General features: G+C 36.8%; 1 protein-coding gene across 1 annotated transcript in view; it reads left to right on the top strand.

Moving 5' to 3' along the window:
• Positions 1-20,015, top strand: part of PARVA (parvin alpha) — a gene marked incomplete at both ends in the record, with an annotated part of 60,379 nt that extends 40,364 nt beyond the window's left edge. The window contains 12 exons of the mRNA XM_080619583.1: positions 196-285; positions 385-455; positions 1,090-1,192; positions 3,109-3,249; positions 5,214-5,329; positions 10,874-10,932; positions 11,969-11,988; positions 12,910-12,971; positions 13,651-13,719; positions 15,251-15,352; positions 16,138-16,210; positions 19,939-20,015. Coding sequence (XP_080475709.1) covers positions 196-285; positions 385-455; positions 1,090-1,192; positions 3,109-3,249; positions 5,214-5,329; positions 10,874-10,932; positions 11,969-11,988; positions 12,910-12,971; positions 13,651-13,719; positions 15,251-15,352; positions 16,138-16,210; positions 19,939-20,015 — 983 coding nt within the window. The remainder of the gene's footprint in view (positions 1-195; positions 286-384; positions 456-1,089; positions 1,193-3,108; positions 3,250-5,213; positions 5,330-10,873; positions 10,933-11,968; positions 11,989-12,909; positions 12,972-13,650; positions 13,720-15,250; positions 15,353-16,137; positions 16,211-19,938) is intronic.
• Between the last annotated feature and the right edge of the window lie 622 nt (positions 20,016-20,637).

The raw sequence follows: 20,637 nt of genomic DNA, 5'->3' as shown, positions 1-20,637 counted from the left end.
CAAGTAAAGGTTTGTTGGGTGGGCCTCCTTTTTTTGTTAGCTATATTTTATTACTTTAATTATACCTAATGGCTTATCTAATAGAGTCATGTTCTTATAAAGAAATTAAGACAATTAGTGCTACTTTTAGCAAGAGTGAAATAGTAAGGAAAATTGAATTGAAATTTGACCAAGCTCTTCTTTTTTATTTCCTAGTATCTGAATTACAGGAAGAAGGAATAAATGCCATTAACTTACCTCTCAGTCCAATTCCATTTGAACTAGACCCTGAGGACACTATGCTAGGTAATTCACAACAATTTTACGTCTCAACATAAAAGCTTGATGTAAAATAAAGTTTCATGCCTGTAATAGTTTCTAATATCTTTCTTTAAAACCTTCCAGAGGAAAATGAAGTCCGAACAATGGTTGATCCAAATTCAAGAAATGACCCAAAATTACAAGAACTAATGAAGGTAATGAAAAGCATGTAAACACTTTCAAGAAAGTTAAGCTATTTTTAATGCTATCCCTGACTCTTTCATTTGAGCACTTCAAAGTATTGTTTAGATATTAATTAAATGAAACCAGGTTGTGCATACATCCCAGTGAAATGGGAAGGTCATTTGCTGAAATATCTTTCTCTAGATATGGCACATGGATACTTAAGGATTTGAATTAAAATCCTGAGTTCTTAGACCCATCCCACCCCCAGTCCTACGGTCACCCTGATCTCCCTTGTAGTCTTTGTGATTCTTGGGTCAGAACTTTAGCAGGAAGCTTCATTACAACCGACTTCAACACCTTTGGATTCACAATAAAATGTTAAAATACTAGTGAAAGTGAAGGACAGATTTCACTCCAGAAGGCGCTGCATCAAGTTGGTGTTTGTCTAGATAATTGTGGTACGTTGACACAGCTACCTTGGAAGAGGCCTTCCTAAGGTCTTCCTGTTTTCTTCTGATGGTATTTCAGACTTAATTGTATTTTGAGCCATTGCAGCTTTGGTATTCTTTCTGCTAAATATTTTCATCATTGTAAAAAATGACATGTGTTTTAATTTGCAAATGAATAGTGTATAATACTGCCAAATTTGCGTTTCCCATATAGGTATTAATTGACTGGATTAATGATGTGTTGGTAGGAGAGAGGATTATTGTGAAAGACTTGGCTGAAGACCTGTATGATGGACAAGTATTGCAGAAATTATTTGGTAAGAAAAAAATCTATGTGCACACTGTTGGGGCATTTTGTCAGTAAGTGGATCACTTGTTCCTACATAGGAGCCTTGGTTTCATCTTACATTTATGCCACTAAGTGATATAAAAATAGCATTGTATTATAAGGCCCTTGAGCAATAGGCTGTATGCACAGTCCTTATAGCTACAGTGCAATGTGTGGTGCTCTGTAGTTGATGAGGAGAGCATAAAGCCTACCTGGGGTGCTAGAGAGGGAGGGATCTTGGCAACAGTATTCACTCCAATTAAATTTATTATCTACATATGTGCTGTGCAAACTTAACCATGTTACAAGTGGAAAGTAAGTTTCAAGGCAAGGGTATTTCCAGTACAACGGTGGATGTTTTTAATCTCTGCTGGTTCCATACTGTAGTTTATTCACATTGCGAAGTTCCTTTGGAAAGTTGGAATTTCTTTCTGATTTGATGTCTGGCTTTTAACATTACTGAGGTAATGGTACCCAGTGGACTGCAAACTGAGCTTCAGCTGAGAAACAGATAGAGAAGAGAAGCTGCTAATGCAGAGCTGGCATGTGCTTTTTTAACTATTGGCTTAGAAGCCATTTTCTTAGTTATTACAGCTCATAAAGTCTCCAGTAAATTTCTTCTCAGTATCTCAAATGAATCTTGAAACATCATGTGAACACTTCTAATAAAGAGTACACAGACTTCTATGAATGGTTAAGCTATTGAATATATTGTGGTGGACTGGGTATGCCCCAGACTGAGCAATTTGATTTTCGTGGGCAGACCTCCAGTGACTTCACTCAAACCCCAAAAAACACATATCAGATGCAGCCTGACTCTAAATATGCGTATACTGATCCAGCACTTACTGATTTCAGTGGAATCTTTTCCATTACCATTAATTCCTTATGGATCAGGTCTGTGCTAACTGGAGACTTTGGTCTTGTGAGACTATGCACAGACTGACTTTTGTGGAGGCACAAGAAACCCATGGAGATAGCATCTCAGGCAGGATTTGCAGGCTGGTAGCTCAGGCTCTTTGGGAAGATACTCACCTGGCTTTGATGAGAATAAGATTGACTCTTACTGAATAAGATATCTGTTAATAAGATATTCCTTCATAGAAGTAAATTGATAGGTGGCCAAGCATTTTGTTTCTGTTGTGATCACGCAGCATTTACTGCTAAATTATCTTTGCTTGTTATTTAATGGTAAACACTAAGCCATGTAAATATATACCTAGCAATTTGTGCTAATTAGTAACAAACTGATTCATGAAGTATTTTTAATCTTCTGCAAATTTTGAGTGCAGAAAAGAGCTGTGGTTTTTTAGAAAGAAACTGTCGAGGTTTTAGTTGTTTTCATACCTTCAGAAACACTTGTTCACGTTTCTTGCATGCATCCTCCACATCTCTGAATGTGGTGTCTCTTCACTTTTATCACAAACAGGCCGAGTACAATTTTTAAGTCTCCTGAGTCTGAGGGAGAAGCCAGAAGAGTGAGACCAATGAAACAAATCTTCTTGAAGTTGGTGTATCTTTTGTAGGTTTGATGGTCTGCTGTACAAGCCGCTTGTATGCAGAATGTCCTTTATCCAGTAGCAATAGAAGTAAGGGTCCTTACTTTAGAGTCTGGTGTTCCCAAAAGGGAATTGCAGAAAATGCGTGTTAATCGGTAGTGTGGTTTTAATTAATACTCGGCCTTCCTCTTGGCAATGGGTAAATAAAGGGAAAATGCAAACTGTATCTTTAGGATACGAGCTTAGAAGTGGGGAGGTAGGGAGGGAGGGAGGTGGCTATGGAAGGAAAACCAGATAATTTTAAAACTAGGAAGTCCAGTATCTTGTGAATGTACATCTGGATGCATGGGATGTCTTTGTGTTCTTCAGGGTTTTTCTTCTGTTTTTATATCTATTATCACTTCAGAAAAACTTGAAAGTGAGAAGCTAAATGTTGCTGAAGTTACTCAGTCTGAAATTGCTCAGAAACAGAAGCTACAGACAGTACTTGAAAAGATCAACGAAACCCTTAAACTGCCTCCAAGAAGCATTAAATGGAATGTTGACTGTAAGTTGCATGTTTTCTATGCTGTTCTTGTTTGTTTATAGCTGCTATCTGGATTTACGAAATATCCAATGATAAGGGAAGGCTGAAACCTGGTATTTATTGTAGGAGCTGCCCTGCAGGGCACTTCAAGCTGTGTTGCACTGTACCCTCTTTACTGGTCATCAACCTCCAATTTAAATAAAGTGTCTTTTCAGAGTCTGTCAAATTATGGTATTTCTGCTCTTAAGTCCATAGGCATACCAGCTTAAGTTTTCTGTTACTAAATTGTTGAAATAGGCAAGTACCTGCATTAATGTAGTAGATAGGCAGAAGGAGAGTTAGGTCCTAGGGCTTACTTGTGTAATATTTGCAGCATAGATATGAATAATATTTCTGATTGTTTAAGGCTAAATCTGAACCACCAGTTTTTATTACAAAACTCTCATTAAGATTAGAACCATATCCTTCCTGTTTTATTGTATTAAAAATGAATATAGTTATATCTAATAGAAATGCCCTCTGTGGCCCAACGCAGGACATTTTAACTGCATATCTGTTGCAGAAAGCAGGTTATCATCAATTCTAGAAAATCAGACCTCTTAATCTCTTTCAAGTTTGGTATCCAGAATCATTTCACACCAGTGAATACTTTCACCAGTATATAGCAGTTTCCCTGTCTCCTATACCTGTCTACCACAGCTGGGCTGTGTTGTATCCTGTTCAGTTTCCAGCAAATTAGTGAGAGGGAGAGAAATAGCTCAAGGGAGGAAGAGTGAACGTTAGGCATTTCTGACTTTACCTTTCATGTGGTCCCACTGAATTTTCTTTCCCCATCTCTCTTCAACTTCCCCCCAGGTTTTTTCCATTCTCTGTCATGCAGCAGGAAGCAGGGTGTTTGGAGTGGCTTGACAATTTAACTTCTAGTTTTAATTTAATATTTTTCATGTGTTTTAGAGCTAAAGTAGAGATAGACAGCAGCAGCTGGAGCCAGCTGTAGCACACACCAGTTTTATGCAGACATCTTTCTAGTGTTCCACTAAAGCACCTCATCCTTGACCACTGGCATGCCAGCAAAATTTGACGGTGATACTACATTTTAGATGAATGAGTATCTCCATGTGGCATAGTTGAGACTGGCATTGGAAGATAATGAGGAAGGATGTTTCAGTTAATCTGATCTTGCTTTACAGTAGAGTAAGGTAGTAGTTGTTGGTTAGCTCAAGTACACGAAACCTATGTGTGCTGTACTGTAGCTGTCAAAGATCATTCAGGAATACTACTCTGGGAAAAGACTATAAATGCAAAAACAAATCAGAAAAAGAAGAAAGCCAATTATAAAAATTAGGAATGATTCACTTACAGATACTTACAGATTTCCTGCATATGGCTTTTGATATCTTGTAAGTTGTGTTAGTGTTAACTACGCATATGAAACCTGCTGTGAAAAAGCTTCAATAACAAGAACTGTAACAACTTCATGAGGAATGTTTGAGTCATTGAGTTTAGTAAGTTATTGCTTAAGGCTTCTGCCAGAATAGGCTCATTTATCATCCTGCAGACATTGTGACACTTAAAAATGAATAAGTGCATGTTATGAGTACAAAAATATCTTTCTGATAGTCCATAAATCCTTATTGAAATAAAGGGAATAAAGGAAAGGCAAGGAGAATGCAGAGACAGCACTTAAACTGCTGTACATGAAATCTGGCTTTTGGATTAGCTTTAGATTTCCATCTGCATGAGCCTGTGGCGTCTAGACATTGCAAAAAGTAACGCGTTGGTGATGACACTTATTACTGACTGGGCTGCATTCACAGGACCTGTTGGGTAGGAGGGCACTAGTAAAGGTGAGGTATGTTAAAAGTGCCCCAAGGCTCCAGGTGGCAGGGGGAAAAGAGTCCCATAATCCCTACATCCTAAAAGGTAAAAATATGTACCCTAGTTACTTTGCAGTTTGTAATTTGTGCTTTTAATATCTATTTCAGCTGTTCATGCTAAAAGCCTTGTAGCAATACTTCATCTTCTGGTTGCATTATCGCAGTATTTTCGAGCACCAATCCGACTCCCAGATCATGTGTCCATTCAGGTGGTTGTTGTGCAGGTAAGAGAAGTGTTGAACAGCTCTTGGTTGCGTTGTGAAATTCACAGGGGTTTCTTGAAAAATACATACAGAGTTTCTGTTTGGGCAGGCATGTGTGTGTCTGTTTGGCTGACAAGAAAGTGTCTTCTCTGCTGGACAATGCTTCAACCAGAAAAAGGCTGAAGTGCTTTCCCAGATTGAGCTATGGCTCAGAATATCTTATTTAGATTGTGAAGTGGCCAGACTCTGACATTAAAAGTATATGAAACATTGTTATTGTCGGAATGTGTTTATCACTCAATATGATCTCTAGAATTATTATTTTTCCCATTTTTGACGGTCTTCTCACTTGCGTAGAGATTCAAATCAATCTTGGCACTGAATGATGAAGTGTCACTGTTTATTACATTCAGATTCATGTTAGGTGACTAAATACTCTTTTTCAGCCTTGTGCATGCTAATTTAGACTGATTACAATGTTGGCTTTCTCATAAGTATGCAAAAAAACCCCATCAACTAAATCTTGTGTCTGTCAGACTCTTTATTAGAGCCTCATCCATCCAAACTCTTCATATTCTAATTTTTCTTTCACTTGAACTTGTGCTTTCTCTATCTTATTTGGCCTCTTCCCATTTAATTTGCTTCTCTTTCTGTCCTACTAACTATGCCTTTATTTTTCACACTGCAACTGTCTTTATGTGTTTTAACTGATGTTACCCTAAAGTATCTGATGCAAAGAGCTATTGCTCAAGTTCTGTGTGACTGAAAATCTGTGGGACAAATCTGAGAAAGTAACCTTTTTCCAGCATTCATATCAGACAGTTCTGTAATTTGAGGAGAAATCTGAAGGAGAGTCTCTGGTAGATGTGTCACTGATGCCTGATAATGACTCATTGACTCTCAAATTCTGCTTCATGGGTTTCTCTACAGACAATGAAAGAGAACCCTAGCAGATCTGTACTTATTTTTCTAAGGCTTCAGAGGAACATAATTTTCAAGCACTTTCCTTTGGCTATTATAAATATATTAATTACACTGGCTTACTTCAAAGTTCTACCAAAACCAGCTTAAGAAATCTGGAGTACAGTGGCAGGGTATCTTTGGGTTACAAAAACAAACTAGAAAAAGAAAACAGTTCTAAAATAAAGAACCAGTCTTGCATTTTGCTGTCACTCTATATATCCAGACAAAATTCCCATTGAAATCAATAGACATAATTGTCATCTTGTTTAATAGGCTAATGTAGTTCAACAGCAAATCCACTGAAGTCAGTACAGATAAACTGATTTAAAAACAATAAGTATTGGGAGAATCTGGCTGTCTGCATTGCCTCTGAGCTATGCAGCTGTAGCTGAGGTGTTGGTGAGAGAAAGCAGTTGTACCAGGATAAAATGTTGCAGAAGACTTCATCCTACAGCCCCTGTCCTTGGTGAAAGCCAGTCAGTGGAACTCCAAGGCTGTGCTGATTCCTATAAACAGGGAAAGGTGGGGGGGAAGGGCAGTATTCTTACTGTAATTGTGTTTGAGGCAATTTTCATTTTTATTTTATGGTGGATGGTTTTTTGTTTTAAATGTCTTTCATGTCCTGTGGGATTGGTTCTGTGTAATTCATCACGTGCCCTCTGAACTCAGTGAAAGTTTTTATCGACAAGCAGCCTAATTTAGATCCTAAAGTCTAATTTAGTGTTCAGACTTGCACACCTTATGTTCTAAACCCTCATACATTCTGTAAAGTCAGGTCATGCCTAGGGAAGCTTAACAGACTATGTTGGTAGCTGGTTTTAATTTCTACTCTATATAGTTTGATAAAGGGAATAGTAGAAAAAGAGGAATAAAAACCCCAAGTACTTCTATGAACACTTTGAGGAAGACTACCTTGATTCATTTCATGGTTTTCTTAGGTTTAGAAACACATAAAATGTGTGGGTTGCCTGTTGACTGGGTGTAGTTAATTGAAGTAGAAACAAAGATATCTCTGAAACTAAAAACGTGCTTATGACCATCAGGTAATCAGCACAGGTCTTAGGGAAGCTTGTTTCCTTTGGGCATTTTGTACAAAAGCTGTTAGCAATGAGATAATATGAAATCTGGGTTATAAACTGATTTGGAAAAAAAATTGATAGTTGGATCTTTTATAGTTATTTTGTTATGTGATTTTCTTTTCCTTTCATACTAGTAGAGTAAATAACTTTGACCGAAGCCTGGGCTTTGTTTGTTTACTGAAACAAGTGAGAGCTTTTGTGCAGAGCCATCATTTTGCCTCTTTTTAAAAATTATTTATTTATGCCATCCACAACTTGTTAAATGACAGGTTGGTTGTGTGCAAGAGATGTAAGTCAGACAGTGTAAGAATGCATTGGCAGAGCAGCCAGAATGGCTTCAGCATATTCTGAGCACTGGTACAGCAATTCTCGGGTGCATAAACTACTGATAAGCAAAGATAGAAAATTAATGAGGTTAGAAGAAAGTATATATCACAGACATAATCTCAGATCATTGGTCCCACTGCCTGAGAAGGTCTGAAATGCTACTGAGCAGCATTGCCTCCAGCTTCCCAAGAAGTCTTTTTTTTTGAACCTGTGACTAATGTATTTGTTCTTTAAGCTCCAGAACAGTTCTGCATTTCATTTTGATGGGGCAGTTATGAAACCTGATCCTCCAGATGAAATGGATAGCAACAGTACCTAGGCAAAACCTATTCAGAGGGGTTGAAACTAGGTGATCGTAAAGTCCCTTCCAACCCATGCCATTCTATGATTCAGATAGGTGGAAGGTTTTCAGAGTGGGACTTTGTGTTTAAGTAAGCAGTTGACCCTCAGTTACATAAAACTGCTGACATCTAGCTGATGCAAACAAAGATGAAGAAGAAACTCTTTCCATTTCCAGACCTATTACCCAAATTTCAGATGTATTTTTTTTAGGGTTAGTCACCAATTTAAAATGGTAAGTGATTAGGAAGATCTTTCATAGCCGTTAGTGGAGTCTTTCAGCTGGGAGGGAAGAAAATGCCAAGCCTGTCCCTGAGGTCACTGGAATGTGTGTCCAGCTTTTCTTTTTAATGGGGAATCTTAATTCTTGCCTCATTTCTTTCAAATAGTAGATTTTCATTTTTATCATTTGTTATTTCAGGTATAGCCACTATTGTCTTTAAGGAACATTGCTGGAGAGTCTTTCCATCCTCAGTGTCACTTCTTTGTATTTTTAGGAATATCATGTCATTCTCTGTCTTGATATAAATCAAACTTCACAACAGGTGACATCAGTGTTAGGGTAAATTTTGAGGCAGAGAGTTTTTAAATTGCAAAAGATGAACGGGAAGCAGCCTTCACAGAGGTGGTCCTTAGACTAGTATTTCTAGGGTCCATTTTTATTGTTGCCATTGGGATTTTTTCACCAGTCTTTTTACAGATTGAAAGCATAAGGAAGTCTGTCTTGACATGTGGTGGTCGAGTAAGTGTCCAGCAGACGCATGTCATATTTGGGTAGTGTGGAAATTCCATTACTATTAGTGATCAGATGCCAGACACAAGACCAGGGCTTGATGTCTTGGGATCTTTTGGTTGTGTGGTTTTTGTTTTTTGTTGTTGTTGTTTTGGTTTGGATTCTTGGTTTGGTTTTGGAGTTTTTGTTTTGGTTTATTTTTTTATTTGTCAACAATAGGATTGATGTAGAATTCCTATTATATTGCAGTTTATCAAAAAGGGAAATGTTTTATATCAGTGTTAGATTATGTTTTAGGCAATTTTTGCATGTTTGCAGAGGGAATGTGAAGTAAAAGAAGCCTTTTTCTTCTCCCATATAAGTGTACTGGGCTCTGAGATGTACAGTTGCCGTTGCTATGATGCTCAACTCCTCTAGGAGACAAGCGATAGGGCTTTTGCTTCAGAAGGCATTGTTGGCACGTCGGAGTCATCATCAGGAGGAAATAAAAGTTTTCTTTCACCCTGCAGCAAAGGGAAAAATAAACAAAAATCCTAGAGTGGAATTTTAACTTGAGCTACCATGAACTAGATGGTAACTTTATGTGCAAGTACTTACTGCTCTCTGCACAAGCTATAAAGGAAGATAGCCCTAAATGATGTAGTTTTTCTTCAGACTTTCAAGATACGTGACAGAAGATGTCTCAGCAACTGTTCTGTGCCCCCTCTTTCAGTATATAACACACTGGACTTCAGTCTCTCTTTTTAATGTTCAAATGTCCTCCCTGAATGCATTTTAACTATGTGCAAGATAATAATAAGGTTTTAAAAAATAAAACAGAAAAACCCTGAAAATATCATCTAGCTAAAAGGACAATTCAGACTATTCTAAGTGCCAGTCTGGGGTGACCCAGAGAGTGCCATGTATGGCTTTCTTGCAGAAACTTAAGTTTGATCCTCGTATATCTTAGTAATGCAGCGTAGAAATGCTAAACTCAAGCCTGACCAAATCCTCAGCACCATCATACACGCCTCAGGTAGAGGTGTGCTATCTTCTCCAAGGCAGGGAAGAGCAGTGTCTCCAGTTCACATGCCATGAAGGACTCTTGGAGAAGGTTAGTCTCCTTTTTCTCTTTTCCATGTAGAAGCAAGTCTGGGACCAGCATAAATTTATTTTTCTCTTTTCCTTGTATGACAAGGAGTGAAGAATCATCAATAATTGCTTAATGTGTAGACTTTATATGCAGTAGTCAGCATTTGCCCAACTCTTCTTTCTGTATTGCAAAATCTTACTAATTTCAGTGAATAGAATTAACAGAGAGAACACAAAGAGAGGCAAAACATATGTGCAGTATTTACACCGACAACAGATGACTATGATCATCATACTGGAAACAATGTCAAATTCTTTAAACTCCTTCATTTTCCAACTGACTCAAATAGCAACCGTTTGACTTGGCTTCTGCCATTTTGTGTACAGCTTCTAGACACAAGCCACTCACCACCATGTATGAAGGGCTTCTTGAATCCGAGGAACATTGGAGTCAATGCGTATATTAACACCAAGAAGGACTAGGGTCTGGAGCATGCTGTGAATGGATTATCCTCCATTTTGGTTTTCCATGACAAGCAAAAAGAGCTCTTTCTGCTGAGAGAAGTCAGAAAAGGAAACCACTGAGGCAAGAAAGAAAATGTACGAACAGAGCAGAAAGAACTGATAGTCTGGGAGCAAGAATTTTGTGAAAGGGAAGCATGGGCACCATCTGCCAAGCTGTTCATTGAAATACAAGGTTTAATTCAACTCACCTAGACATGCCTCTACTAAAATACTTACATATGTTTTTAGGTGTTTCAAATGTCTTGCTGAATTGGGGCCTTTAGAATAAAAGTGAATTAAGAACAATGGAGAAAGGAAAAGAAATACTTCCTTCCACAGGTGGAGTTTTCAAGTTTCTTGTTAATTTACAAAAGAGTTTTCCGAAATACTTGCAAAGTGAAATAATCTATTGCTCTAAGTTTGTTTTTAAGAAGTTCTTATTTTGCAGGTTTCTCATGTAATTATGTTTGTGGATCACAGATAATTTTTTTACTGTACCCTAAGCATTAAACTTTACAGTGAAAAATGTCACTTTTTTATTTTTTCCAGAAACGAGAAGGAATCCTTCAGTCTCGACAAATCCAAGAGGAAATAACTGGTAACACTGAGTATGTCAACACCACTTTTGCCAACAGTTCAGTAATTGAACACAGATGTGTCTCAGAAATTCAAACATTTGCTGATGTTTAGATTTTGGTATTGGGGTTCCAGGGAAGATGATGCATCAGCCAGTGGCTCTGTTTTAGCCTGTTCAAGAGCTGCAAACACGCATCTAAAAATACCAAAGGGTGAGGAAATACAAAGCCATGTAAAAGCAGAAAACCATGGTAAAAGAGGAGACAAAAAGAAGATACACAAATGCTCTACTTTATATTTATCTTCTATTAATTTATTTCTGTATTTATTCTATTTCTTATTATTCAAAAGTCCTTCAAACAAACAAGGAAGATATGCCTTATTCTTTTATGTTGGTATTTTTTTCATAGAGAACTAGATTATTTCAAAAAAGAATGTGATATGACTATTTTTAGGTGTTTTGGGGACTTAAAATGATGATATTAAGCCCTGTATATGTCATCTGACCAAACAATTTGTAACAGAGAAGCTATTCCAAATCAACAGAAAGCAATAATAGAATATCCTAGTTTTTAATAGAATGAAGAGAAACCAGACTATTGACTTATTATTAATCTTTATGGATTTCCTTATGTGTACTAGTTATATAAGGAATCAACTGCAGGAAAATCCTGCAGTGCTTAAGAACCAAGTTCGAGCATTGTTTTGGCTGAAATTGTAGTTGATGTGGTAAATGCATGTTAAAAGCAAATGGAAAAGTTTTCAAAAAATCAGTATGAAAAAGCCTTCTTCACTCAAGCAAGATGTGTTGATTTGGTTCAATAGTAGAATATCTGAGATCTGGGCTCCCATGAGACTTTAGTGAAGCCAGGAGATATTAAACTGATGGACTGCAGACTAACCTAGAATCTCAGTTGGAGTGACTTGATAAAGGTTCTCTTAATTCTGTTAATCTACTCCAGCATTCAACAAACTGAAGATCTGGCCATGTATGATGTTGTATTTTGCAGCACAATGTCTGCAAGTGTATTATATATAACTGTGTTTTGTTCTTCTTGTTTTTCATAGGGCATTATCAGGAAGGCATGGTAAGTACATTTGATTATTTTCTTTTCTAATGGCAGCCAGTGTAAACAGTAGTTCTGCAATGGGTGGCCACTTTGATCAAACTGTAAAGAAGCAGAGGATTTCAAGTTGCTCTGGCAAATATATAAATATATGCACCACAGGCTATTCTTTTCCCAGTGATATCCCAGAACACTCTCTGTATAAAGTCTATCTTCTACAAATGCTTTTGGATCTAGCATTCATACTATTGAGGAGTATGAATGTAGCTTTTCATAGTCAATCACTATCATTCAGGTGATAGTCAAAATGGAAATTGCTCAGAAAAAGCTCTGGTACCTTTTTATATTTATTGTTTTTTCTGTTTTCTTCAGAAGGCGGCTATGGTAGCACTCCAGTCATGCTACCCTAGGTTGCCTGTCCTGCTGATAATGTCCTAAATTGCATATCAGAATGGCCCCAAAGCATCTATACAAAGGATTGTATTGCACCTGTGTAGTTTAGAGGCTTGCTTTATATAATATAGCACACCACAATGCAGTCAGTGGCCCATGGGGAAAATCTTCATATGTAGATGTACTAACTCTAGATGTGAACTCAGGTAGTTCTGCAAAAAAAGTTTTGGCTGTTTAGCTCCTTGTTTCTGTCTGATTAAGGTTTTACGCATTAAGATACTATTATTTGTTAATTTCTAAGAAACAGGGTTATTGGGTAATCCAAATCCTACTTGAAAATTATGCTTTTTGTAAATAATAGAGAATAAGTTCCTAGCAGCTTATAGCAAGACAGCAGTATGCAAAATACATGGTACTTGGAATACAAAGAGGCTATAATGAAACCTCTTCCTGACTGTGTTGTCTCAAACAATATGTGCCTTAATAAGTGTTTATTCTGCATTTGGACAACTGCTGCTCAGGATATTAATATCTCTGAATGTTTTTCAGAAAGAGATGCATTTGACACTTTATTTGACCATGCTCCAGACAAGCTCAATGTAGTGAAAAAGGTTGGAAAGTTTTAATTTTCAAAATACATGATGTGTGCTTGTTTGTGTGGATCTGTTTCTACATATGTAGTGAGTATGTATGTATATAATGTATATGTATGTATATAATACATAATTGACATAGTTTGCATACATTAAATACAGTTAAGCTTTATGCTTAAACAAGTATACAAATTCATTATTATAATATTACTTTTTATTAATATTTAGCAGCATAAACTTAACTTTGGAACACAGAACAACATGTAGTTATCAATGTTTCTATCAAAAAGAAATTCTCACAAAGTGTGTGTTAAGTAGAACCTGCCTGGTAGATTGAGTATACTGATGCTAAAAAGGTATCCAGTTTAAAACTGACCTAGAGTATTTTGGCTGCTGTCAGATTTGAGTGGAGTCCAATTACCCACTTCCCTATAGTCTGCTACAGGGTTTTTTTTTTAAGAATTATTATGTTTTAACAGTGTTTTTATTATATACATCGCGATCATTTTATTTCTGTTCTTCAATCTCAGAAGAGAAAAAAAAGGTTTTTTTAATGTTCTGTTTCAATTTTAAAACTTGAAAATTGTGTTGCAGTCTCTTTGTTCATGGAGATTCTCTTTTGAGTGGACTTCATACTGCATGTGTTGAGCTGCTGCTCTACTGAATAGGCTTTCAGTACATTGTTTTCATATTTCAGACTCTCATCACCTTTGTGAACAAGCATCTGAATAAATTGAATTTGGAGGTCACTGAACTGGAGACTCAGGTAGGATTTTACAGCCTTTTAAAAGGGAGAGATAGTCGCCCTGTTGCGCACTATGCCCTGAACCTTATCCACAAATCTCATTGAATTATTATTGATTGAGCTCTAAGATGTTATTTCAGCAGGAAACCCTTCATTTCTAAATATGTTTGTGTGATGAAGACCATCACCAATTGGGCAGCTTAATTTTTCTGAAACTGTTTTGTGCTTCCATTAGCATAAAAATTAATTAACATTACCTCTTGGGTGCTGCCTAGTGCTGTAAGCAGAACATGTACTTGTTTTTGTCAGGAAAGATCTCTATCCGCTTGGTTTGATCCAGCGTCAAGCTGAACAGTTGTTTCCTGCCTACCTTCACATAAGCACGCAACCGTATGGGATTACAATGACTCTATTCAGTAAGACACGTTCTTGAGAGTAAAGCTACTCAAGTGTATAGGCAGCTGTAGAGTTGGGCTGCAGGCTTGATTGCACCACAGAAATAATGTGGTACATGGTCTTCTTTCGTGTTCTCAGCTGCTAAATTGGCTGAAAAGAAGCTGAAAGAAAAGCTTAATCCTGCTGTATTAATACCACCCCATGTGAACAACTACAGTAGTTTTCATAAGCAAATTACAAGGTCAGACAGAAAGGATGGTATCAAAAAAAACCACAGGTGACTTCAGGACAGGCTTTATGTCTTGAATCATGTTATTAAGAATCTCTGGTTTATTTAAATAGCTATCAATCTCATAGAGATTTTTCAAAGGTAAAATTCAGATGGAAACAGTGTGTAAGGGCTTTCAGAAATGTGTTCCCTTTGCCTGCTTAATGCAGTATTTGCTTTGGAAAAAATGATTTATTCAAATGTGGCTAGAAACCCCTTAAGCATTTATCTGAAATAGTATTCCCTGAGATGAGAGATTGTATTTCTGTCAGTTGAAAGAAAATTAGCTACTATGGGAAGGTGATGGGTTGCTTCAGATAACTCAGATAACTCAAGAGTGAGAGGCCTTTAACAAAATCTTGTTGCTATTTTTTCTGATAGAAATTAGCATATAGCAATTACGTATCTTCCATCTGTAATTACACTTAAAATTAGGTTGACACAGACTTACATAACTTGGACAAAGATGTTCCTTTATTTTCTCCAATGTACTGGATTTAAGCGCAGCCATGAAATTGCACCTCCGTTCTACTTTTCTTTGCTCAAGGAATGCATGCTGTTTGAGAGCTTGAAAGGTGGCTGTTCTGATTCCCTGCAACTAATTGAATAGAAAGCAAAGGCATGCCTCAAAGCCACTGACAACGTCTCTTTCCAGGAACTTTATTTGGCGTGTGTATTTTAGCATTAGGTCAGTTTTGAAGAAGAATAGAATATACTAACTAAATAAGAGGAATCAAAGAAGTGAGATGAAATCTTTTTGTTGCAATTTAAAATATTTGTATTAGTATTTTGTTGACAGTTTTTGCATTAGACAAGATATATCTTGTTCATTAAGCAAAGCAATGAGTTATTCTTCAGTAAATGTCCTGAAAAATGTCTATTTTACAGTTTGCAGATGGTGTGTACTTAGTCCTGCTAATGGGTCTCCTAGAAGGCTATTTTGTTCCTCTGCATAGCTTTTTCTTGACTCCTGATAGTTTTGAACAAAAGGTAATTAGATTTCATTTTTCTGTTAAAAACAAATAAATACATAAGAATGTCAAATAGTTCAAAGATGACACAGACCTTTCTGCATAAGTTTGATGTAATAGGAATGTACTGGTAACCATTTCCAAGCATTTTTAAGATCTCAGTATTAATGCTTATCAGGAATTAAAGGGAAAATTATATTAATGATGGGGAGGTTAGCAAATAAGAACTGATTTTGGCAGCCATTTTGTGATGCATTGAACCAGACTTAGTCTTCATTAAGTGTAGAAAAAATTATACACATGAATTGATGACTGAACTGGGTTTTTGTGTTGAGAATCCAAGAATTTAACATTTGAAAGGTTTAATGTTTTTTTGGAAGTATGAAAGCATATATGTACAATCCATCATTTTAAGACCAACTATTACCCGAATGTCTGTTGCTATCCAGACAATTCAGTTGTCTATTCAAGACAAGAGTGCTTCATGGGCCATCATGTTCCAATTTTCAAACTTGCAGGAGGTGGGCTGTTCTTACTTGTAACTAACTTTTCTATGGGTAATATTAGTCCACATGTTATTTTTCAATTACTTTTATATTTCTGAAACCACCATCACCACCCAGAAAAAAAGAAAACAATGGATTGTCTGGATTCCGCAGACCAGATCTGCCACTGATATACAGAGCCCTGACTATTTTTGCTTTCCTAACATCTGGGTCTGCAGCTTTAAATAAATCTTGTTTTGACCATATATCCTATATTATATATAGTTCGCAATAATAAGTACTTTTGTCGCATTACTAGGTGCTCAATGTATCCTTCGCATTTGAGCTAATGCAAGATGGTGGATTGGAAAAACCAAAGCCAAGACCAGAAGGTATCTATTCTACTTTTTTTATATCTTCTTTAAAATTTGCAGTGGATCTCATAGGATTATGGTGTAGCTAAACAGTGGTTAAAACATTAAACCAAGAGTGAAAGGCAAGATACATTTTGAAGTGCTCAGGTAACTGTATTTCAAACGCCTGTTAGATACACTTTCAAATCATAGAATCATAGAATAGTTAGGGTTGGAAAGGACCTTAAGATCATCTAGTTCCAACCCCCCTGCCATGGGCAGGGACACCTCACACTAAACCAGGTCACCCAAGGCCTCATCCAACCTGGCCTTGAACAATGCCAGGGATGGAGCATTCACAACTTCCTTGGGCAACCCATTCCAGTGCCTCACCACCATCACAGTAAAGAACTTCCTCCTTATATCCAATCTAAACTTCCCCTGTTTAAGTTTGAACCCATTACCCCTTGTCCTATCACTACAGTCCCTAATGAATAGTCCATCCCCAGCATCCCTATAGCCCTCCTTTCAGATACTGGAAGGCTACTATGAGGTCTCCATGCATCCTTCTCTTCTCCAGGCTGAATAACCCCAACTTTCTCAGCCTGTCTGTTGCAAGGCTTCCTTTCTTGAATGGCCAGGATAATATTTGCATGACATATGCAGTAATACTCAGATATTCACTGAAAGAAAAAGAATACAGCTGTGAATGGTGTAGCTAGCAGATATGAATTGCTCCAGTTGCTTCCTTTTCCCCCATCCCACATCTTCATAGCAAACCTCAGGTATTCCAGTGTAATTTACAAGTTTTTCACAAGATAAGTAGGTATTGTGGATAAGGAATTTCAAAAGTTCATATAACTGCTTTTGAATGCAGATCCTAATAATGGATTTTTAAATTGGATTTAGAGCTGGAAACTGAAAGCAAAGTGTCTTGGGGGAAGATGAAGGGTTTGCTGCTGACTTTAGCAGGACCAGGGTTGCACTCGTCTTTGCCCATATAAATAAGGGTTTAAATCCAGCCTTTCAGGCTAGATATAGAGCTCTTGATTCACCATGCTATAGGTTACTCATGTGGTTCCTTCCCTAAGGAGTTGCCACTTCTTACCATGGAGGAGCTGGGCATGTAACTTTTGCTTCACGCTTCCCAACAAGGGTGGTAACTAGGCTTCTACTGGTTACCTACTGTAATAGTAAAAATAAATGTGCTTTCAAGACCCATTGCTGATTCACATTCTATGATGCACAGTCTTTTCCTGCCATAATACTGGGTTGTCATTCCCTGAGGAGCTGATAGAAGTGAATGCTCAGTTTTACTTCTGATAGCAAGAGCTCTCTGGAGATTCAGGCACATATCACTGAATCAAGTTCTGCTCCATTCTGCTTATTTTCCATTCCTTCCAGCTTCCACATCATAACAGCAGTAGACGTACACACACACAAAATAAATATGTCTCAGGATTGAGCCTATTCTGCCTGGGCATTTAATCTGCGCCTACGCAGCCTGTCTTTTCCCTTCTTTTGATTGCTTGAATTCTTGTCCACAGTCATACTTAACCAGTGGTGACTGTATCACAAACTTTTATGTTTGAAATAGAGAAGAGGGAAATAGTGAAATCTAGGGATCCAAGTAAAACAGAGAGTATCTGTGATCCCTTACTCCCCATGGACATTTAAAATTCTTACGGCATTTAATTTTTCAGGTATTTATTGCTCTAGGGGACTGCTAATTTTTCCAGTATAAATCAAGCCATAAGGATATTTCAGCATATATAAGACATTTCTTGTGCAATTATTGAAATGCTTAATATGAAACTTCCTGCCCAATGTGAATGGAAAAACACATCTGTTTTATGTGTTGTTACACTGGGCACAATGCCCATACTTAAAATTTCCAGTGAGCAAAAGCGTATTGAAAAGGATCTTACCCTAAATGTGTATACTAAATACTCTTTAAATTCCTACACTGTTTCTTTGAGGTTCTTGAGGAAAAAATATGCTGAAAAGTGCTTTAGAATATGAAAAACATATCTAGTGGAAAAAAGAATGTGGTTAAATAAATGAGTATGAAAACCAATGATTTTTATGGGGTCAACAGTTTATTTGGGTTATTTGCAATATAATTGAAAAGGTATTAAAAAGCGTTCTGTGACCTTTTACTTTAAAAAGGGCCGGAACATTAATCTACTGAGTCTATAATGAATACATTTCCAGTTTGAGCTTTTTTCAGATTACTTCTTGAAATGTGTACATCAAAGTCAAACTCAAGTTTCTCTTTTTGAAAATTGCAATCAGTAAAATGTTATATATATAGGTCAAACACGTAGCAATGAAAATAACTCATCTTTCTCTGGGAGCATGCTGCTTATTAGTTTGGAGCTTTCTGCAGAATTCTGTTGTGGTGGTGAAGTCCTCTGGTAACTTTGCAAAGACCTATCAAAGTTATCTCTTTATTCATTTGACATTCTGTATTAGGAAAGGAAGGTGTTATGCGGCTTGCTGCTGGCCTGAAAAGGAAACTTCCTGAGTTACATTCAAACAGTATTGCAGAGTATAACTTGAGATGCTGTGGGAGCAGCATGCCCATCTTCTAGCTTTTGGCATTTTCTTTTATACCAAGCAGTTTTGATCTAATTTAATTAAGAGCCACAAAACCATGTGGCCATGGCTTCATGACCATACACAAGCTCAGCATAAAATCTAGGTTTGAGTGTTTTCACCCTTTGTCTGTGGATGTTTGACATGTAGTTGGTATCTTTAGCCCTTCAAAGTTTACATGCTTCAGGACAGCATGCACAGATTTCATTGGATTCATTCTTCAATGTATAACCCCTTCACAATCTATGAGAAATATCAGTGCAGTTAAAGATAATGGTAGAACCATCTGATGATTATATACACAATTACTAGGCCTGCTTGGAGGTTTTGAAGATAATGGGACACCATCTACTTTATACTTTCATGACCAATTCCAAGAACCAAAATTAGGGGATTGAATTCCTGTAGAGTCAAAAGTCATAGGACAATTCTAATTCAAATTCTATTTTGCTCTATTCTGTTCTTTCTGAGGGCAATTCTAAGCCCTTGTTTGAGACTAAATATTCCTTGAAGCACTGGCATAGACTGCTGCAGTCATACTTGTCAGCTTGTTTTATAGATTTCTTGTGAAATAACATTGACTTTCTCAAGAACTTCTCTTTGAAAGTATTCATCAGCTTTTTGTTTCATGTAACTCCTTTACTTTAGACAAGGAGTTTCTAAGGCCATGTACATGAACTAACCCGAAGCATTGTCAGAAGGGGGACTTGTATGCCTAGCTTCTTTAGATCCCTCAGAAAATCTAAACTTGCCTCTTGCTGAAATTAGGCCTAGTAAACGATGTTGCAACCCAGAATGCAAGTTCTGCAATTCTTAATGTAAGAGTTCCATTGGTTCCTGTCTCATTATTTGTTCAGAATACTTACTTTCCAGCCACAATTAACTGAATCTAGACACAATTTGTCTCATGGGTATCTAAAACCTTGGTTGCATTTCTATATCAGCACCATTAGCCATTTGTATACCTAACAAGTGGTTGAAATAATGATTTTTGAGTTACCAGTTTAAAAGCTTTACTTTGTTTAAATCTCTTTTTTACTATCCTTGTGATTCTAATGTTCATGGATATGGATCCGAGCAAGGAAAGGAAATAGAAGATAGGCACTTTTTCTGAAAAATGTTTTGAGCTAATGAAGTTACTAATTGTTTTTCACTTGTCTTTTTTCTAGATATTGTAAATTGTGACTTGAAGTCTACACTGAGAGTACTGTACAATTTGTTTACCAAATACAGGAATGTGGAGTGAAGAATTGATTTGGGTCATGAAGGAGTGTTAACAAAGAAAACATCATAACTAGTATATCTTTCATCAGTATTCCTCTGCATCTTTATGTGAAAAGGAAATGAACCATTTATCTGAAGCATTTTTAATTGATTATTCATGCACTACTATTTTTATAGTAGATTTAAAACTAATAATGAAGAAAAAAGGTTTGGAGGAAGATATTTGGGTATATTCTGGGAGAATTAATGTCTTAGTAATAACTGTCTTCACACTGTTTTGTAGTAGGTGGAGAAACAATGAAAAAAGATATAGTAACTTTAGTTCAAATCAGCATTTGAAGCAAATCGTAGGAAGATTCTGTAGTGAGTATTTTAATAATTTTTACGTATGTATTTTCTAGTCTAGGGGAACAATATTTTCTATCCATGATAAGACAATTGCATTCTAATTATGAGAAATATGCATGGGGAAAACCAGTTATATACTCTTGTTCACATCACAGCTAAAAAGATACTTTTTCAAGCACTTAACCTGATCGATTTATATTTCCAGTGCTATTAGGCTTGAATTTTAGGGGTACAAACTGAAGTGGCTACTCATTCCTTCAGACTTACATAACATGATGCTCTCCTTTAACTATGTG

This window comes from Psittacula echo (assembly GCF_963264785.1).
Source record: "Psittacula echo genome assembly, chromosome: 5".
NCBI classification, from domain to species: domain Eukaryota; kingdom Metazoa; phylum Chordata; class Aves; order Psittaciformes; family Psittacidae; genus Psittacula; species Psittacula echo.
The sequence above is the reverse complement of the archived record's forward strand: the minus strand, read 5'-3'. Positions and strand labels throughout refer to the sequence as shown.